This window comes from Pteropus vampyrus, unplaced genomic scaffold, assembly GCF_000151845.1.
Source record: "Pteropus vampyrus isolate Shadow unplaced genomic scaffold, Pvam_2.0 Scaffold4, whole genome shotgun sequence".
NCBI classification, from domain to species: Eukaryota; Metazoa; Chordata; class Mammalia; order Chiroptera; family Pteropodidae; genus Pteropus; species Pteropus vampyrus.
Genome location: NW_011888785.1, coordinates 4,162,366 through 4,168,447, shown reverse-complemented (window position 1 = coordinate 4,168,447; position 6,082 = coordinate 4,162,366). Strand labels below are relative to the sequence as shown.

Here is a 6,082-nt window from a genome sequence, read left to right as displayed (position 1 = left end):
TAAAACTTGCTGGCCTCCAGATGGCTAGGAAGACTTAGATGATTTCTTCCATTCATCTACAACCCTTGGAGGAAACTCTAGTACTTAGATGTTATTATAATTCATCTTTAAATAATACCATTTTTAAGTACTTAGAACTCTATTAAAATAGTTAACATACAAATTTTCTATCCTAAAAATCTTACAAGTATTAGCATCTATATTTTTACAAGTAAGGAAGACAGGCCCAAAGAGATTAAGAAAGTTGAACACATTACACCACTAATATGATTTAAAAAACTGAAAATTGTGACTCAGTCTGTCAGACTCCACAGATTATTTCTATTATCTTATATCAAGTCTGTGCAGCAATTTTTTTTCACTGTCTCAAATTTAGACTGCAAACTTAAGTTTAATATCTACTACCTTATTTATAGAATTGTATCTAGTAATATAAGGGAAAAAACAGATGTTCTAGAGATTACAATAGGTCTCTTGCAATTCTGTGCTTATTTTGATGAAATAAAAGTGAAAACAGAATTCTGTCACCTTAAGATGATTCATTTTAAAGGTTGCAAAAACCTTACCTGGCTCTTTTGACAGAAAATAAACCACTTCTGAAAAACAAAACTAAACTAAAAACAAAAAATTTGACTGCAATGAGCCAGATTTTTGTTAATTTGTTAATACATATATATATATATATATATATATGTATGTATCTTAGACTTCTAAGTGATTTCTTAGACATTTTTAAATAACTGCATATTTCATTTCATTCCTTTAAAGTCCATTCATATCTATACAATAATGACATTATTACTACTTTCTCCTCAAAATAATTCATATTATGATGATAAATGACTATAGCAAAAGATAAATTCCAGAACAGTCTCACAATCTATAAGACTATAAACTTCCTAAAACAAATTACCCTAACATCTTTAAGTCATCACGCCCATTTTAAATAACTTGACATTTAATTCCCTCAAAATTCAGCAAATGAACAACTCTGTAGTTTTGCCTCTTCTATGCGTTCTCAGGAGTATACTTACCCCATGTTCCTTAGCAGCTGTGACAACTTTAAGGAGAATGTCTTCCTCAACAAAAGGCCTCACAGCATCGTGGATAATCACTACTTCCGGCTTGGAGAGCTGAGCGTCCGGCTGACCCTCCGCCAGTGCTTTCAGTCCATTGAATATTGACCTGTGGCGGGTCACTCCAGCTTCAACTAGCGAAATGCGTTTATGCTGGTACCTCTGAATAATACCCTTCATTGCGTCCATGTTCTCTCCCGTTACGGCCACAACAATGTCATTTATCCAACATAATCTAAAAGGAAAATATGTATACATTTCACATAAACTGATTCTTATACAACTAAGGTTAGGCTAATAATAGAAAATTGAATTTTTAGTTAAGTACTGGTATGTCTTCATAAAGAGATTAAAAACTGAAAGTTAATAACTAAATCAGTCTTATTCATTTTTATCAAATCTAGTAAAGAGACGGATAAAAAAAATCAGTGAATATGTCACACTACAGATAGAAACACATAGATATATAGTATTTTGCAATATATTGTGTACAATATAGATTGTATATGATATACAGATAGATATTAGAGATTTGTAACTTAAAAATTAAATTTGAATAATTATGATATTAATCTGTAGACAGAGAAAAAAAAGACTATAACAAGAATATGCTTTTAAATTGATTTTTCCAAATAACTTTTCTCATAGAATAGAAACAATTCAAAGCACGTATAAATTCCAAAAGTTTTGTCTCTTTAGTGAAGTCCATTGAATTGGCACAAACCTGGATCACTAACACGAACTGCCTACATCAAGGTGAAATACTGTATCTCAAATAGGGAAACTGTAATGATTAAATTTGTATAAATATAAAGCAGGATCTAATAAAATGAGAAAAACTCACAATTTAATGAAATATAAAATTAAATCAATCTGTTGAGTCAGATACAAAAGACGAAACTTTTTTTTTCTGTTGTAAAACATTATTTTAAATAAAGACCTACTGACATACATTGAGTGGTGACCATATTAAAGAAGTCTGGTGGCCTTCTCTATAATACCAGTGCTAACTGAGAGTACTGTCACTTTCCCCAGCCGCAGCCCAGACCAAGAAAACTCCCTCTGACCCATGATATCAACTCTGAATAAAGGTCACTTTAGAAGTTAATGGCATTCTTAGCCTATGAGATCCTATATGTTCATGCTAGACAGTTAAAAGTCTTAAACACATTTTTGAAGAGATGGAAGAGGGGGTCATAAAATTACTATATAGTGAAATTAACTCTCTGCTTTATTAAAAAATTTAAAAACACTGCGTTGCTTTACTCGATAATTATCAATCTCCTACCTTCTGTTATTGAACAAAGCTTTCCTATAACTCAAACCCTATTCTGCCTTTGTCTATAACAATACTACACTGATGAACAAAACCAAGAGCTACTTTATAAGCACACTGTCTTTTCACTTTAAGTCCATTCCTTTAACAAATATTTATTGAACACCAAATTAATGCTCGGCATTAAGTATACAATGGAAATAGTCACTGCCTTCACAGAGCTCACAGATCAAACAAATAAGAACACCAATAAACAATTGCAAGCTGTGATCAAATGCTGTAAAGGAGATGTCCAAGCTCCGGGACTGCATGCAATAGAATATTTGGACTGGCAGAGAAAAGTCTAAGATGACGCCGACTAAGGAAGCAGCGTTTGCTGCATGATCCAAGCGGTGAGTGGCAGAAAAATAGGAAAAGAGGTTTGGAGGGAGGGAGACTGGGCTGATATAAGCAAAGACCATGACAAGGTCCTGACGGGCTGGACAGACACAGAGTTCTGTGAGCAAGGGGGAGACAAGCCCAGGCTGGAGGCCCAGGCAAGCACCAGGCTAAGTCAGGCCATGAGAACCTCCCATACTGTGTTATGGGTTTAAGTCTTTAATTCTAAAAACAATAGGAAGCCATAGAAAAACTTTATGCAGGAGAGGTCATTTACACTAAAAACAAAATTAAGGATACTCACCTCCACCAATGTTTTAGACACTGTTCTATGACATGATGGTAGCAGAATAAAAACCCCCCAAAGATGTCCATCTCCTAATTCCCAAAGCCTGTGAATATGTAACTTTACATGCCGAAGGAACTGTGCAGATGTGATTAAGATCTCAAGATGGAGAGATGATCCTGGACTCTCTGGGTGGGTCCGATGAAATCACAAGAGTCCTTATACGTGAAAGAGAGAGGCAGTCGAGCCAAAGGAGGAGATGTGATGACAGAAGCAGCAGTCACAGTGACACATAAACACAAGTCCAGGAACATGGGTGACTTTGTAAAATCTAGACGATGCCAAGTAAATGGATTGTCCCTAGAGCCTCTGGAGGAACACAGCACTGCCGACATCTTTATCTTAGCCCAATGGGACTGATCTTGGACTTCTGACCTCCAGAAGTGTAAGATAATAAATGTATGTTGCTTAAGCCACTCAGTTCATGGAAATTTTTATAGCAGCAATAGGAAAGTAACTTAACAGCATAAATTTTACTCTGGCTGCAAGGTCAAGAATAGAAAGGGGAGAGAGAGAAGGGATGCAGACAGACCGAGTAGGAGGCTGCTGCCTACGTCTCTGCAAGACAGTGATGGAGCTTCTAGATTGGATTTAAGAGGTAAATTATAAGTAATCTACATTAGTCAGTAAGACTGGCAAAATAAGTCAATTATCACATAACATAAATAATAGCTAATATCAATTAAGCACTGTGTCTTAAGCATTAGCAATATTCTAACTCATGTAATCCTCACAATATACTGTGTCTCATAATATGGAAAACAAATCAGAAAGATATCTGATATAGATACATTACGCCTTATTCTCCTATGCTACCAACTTATGCCAAAAAGTACTTGGAAAAAATGTTTTTACCATTTTTCATCAAAACAATACAACATTCCATCTTCTAGAATGTAGGCTACTTCTCCCTGTACCACTTGGTCTCTCGCATGCCCCTCTTACTCCACAGACCACATTCTCTCTCACCCCCACATTTTGCTTGTGCTATTTCCTTTGCCTTTCAACACTATCCTCCATCCCTATCACTCTGCCATCCCCACCCACTCCAGGCTGAGTCCTACTCTTTCTTCAATTCAGGTATGGCCTCCCTCAGGAAGCTTTGCCTGTCATTCAAGGTGAGGCATCCCTGCTCTTGGCTTCCAGGTAAGCTTCTTATCGCTACAGTCGTATCAAGTATCATGCTGTATTCTGTTTCATTTCCCAGCCCCGTCAGTAGGCTATTAATTCATAGAAATCAAAGATGACAACACCACAGGACTTAGTACCTACTAAACTTTCAATGATATTAATAGAAATCGCAGCTTAGACACATGGATTGTTTGCTAGGTGCCATCACTATGTAGAGCATTTGCCTGCAATATCACAATACTAACATCAGCTCTATGAAGTAGTCACTATTATAATCTCCATTTTACAGAGAACATAGAGGCAGTGATCTACCTTTGCTCAACACAGAGCAGTCATTCAAATATCTCTGTTCAATGAGTTAATGACCTGATGAACAAACTCCTAAAGGTAAATCCCAATTTTACTGGAATGCCTTAAAATAATTATAATTACTTATGTTCCATCAAACAGAAAGCAGTCAAAATAGATGTAAATAATTATAAACAGATAAATGTGTGGCTTTAGACTATTTCACACAATTGTATGAAGCTCTAAATAGAAAAGTGCTTTAAACCAGTTTCTCAAACTGCAGATTTCAGGACCTATTACTGTGTTATAAAATCAACTTAGTAAGTTTAGGCTAATATTTTCGGGTAAATGAAAAAAAATTAGAATGCATAGCAAATAGTAAAGATAGATTGTTTTCATAAAATGCAAATATGTGTGCGTTTATGTATATAAATGTGTTTGTCATTGAGTAATGATACAAAGTGTAATTCTTATAACAGGTCCCAATAAAAAAAAGTATGGAAAACACCATTTTAGGTCATTCTTAAGAGATAATGGGCTTATTTGTGCTCTTTTGTTCGGCAACTAAGCATGTACTCAGTACTTTTAAGCCTTTATAAGTATTACTTGTATTTCAGAGGGTTTATTCACATTCTTTTCTAGTTATAGAATTAAAAGCCTTTTATAGTATTAAAATTTAATAATGTAGAATCATGAAACCGAGAAAGACCTTAAGTACCTCACACAGTGCCTACTGAACAAATATTAGCTGAATAAATGGATCTGGCTGACCTCCTTAGCTAAGGGCAAGTCCGCACTGAACCCCATGTAGCCGGATTTTATCAAGTTCTCCTGAGTATTTCCTTCCTAGCACATTCCACAGGCAAATACAAACCTAACCTCAAGCTCCATTATACCTATAGACATTTTGAGGAAGAAATATAATAGCTCAGATGTTATTTTCTCCCAGAATAACAAAAACGTTTACAAGAGTTTACTCTGCTCAGATAGATCAGTTGAAAACAGGAGATTTAAACAAATGTTTTTAAAAAGCAGATGGAAAATCAGGCCCCATTAACACCTCTAAAGCGCTCTCACTGAGGCTGCAAAGTTTGGCCCCAAGGGACAGTGGCAACTGCAGCTCACTGCCATGACAGTCTTTATGGAAAATCGGCCTCTAACATAATTTGGCCCAAATTTGTGGATTTCAATTTCTCTGTACCCACCATGATATTTCAGCAGCAAACTACTGAATTTGTTTAAAAAAGGCTGGCTCTTGATTGCCTTCGCAACATCAAGTCTCCTTCCTATGGCCCACCAAGGCTTTCAGTTGTCAAGGCCCACCTACCGGTCCTGGTCTTATCTCTTGTACTGAAGGAGTGCCAGGGGCCATTGGGAACTTCACACAAATTCAAATCATCTGATCAAAACATAGTCCTATTGTACAAAATATGGGCCTATTCTTTCTCTTGACTTAGACTTGACACTTTCCTTAATGAAGCATTAAGATAAATTTTTTAGAGTCAAATTCATATATCTGAGCAAGCAATCAATTAAAAGCATCCTAAATGCTTTTCTACTTTTGAATCCCTGATTTAATTAATCACT

General features: G+C 35.7%; 1 protein-coding gene across 1 annotated transcript in view; it reads right to left on the bottom strand.

Annotated features, from left to right (window-relative positions):
• Window positions 1-6,082, bottom strand: part of ISPD (isoprenoid synthase domain containing) — a 247,969-nt gene that overhangs the window by 235,453 nt on the left and 6,434 nt on the right. The window contains exon 2 of the mRNA XM_011362888.2: window positions 1,035-1,311. Within this exon, the coding sequence (XP_011361190.1) occupies window positions 1,035-1,265 (231 nt within the window). The 5' untranslated portion in view covers window positions 1,266-1,311. The remainder of the gene's footprint in view (window positions 1-1,034; window positions 1,312-6,082) is intronic.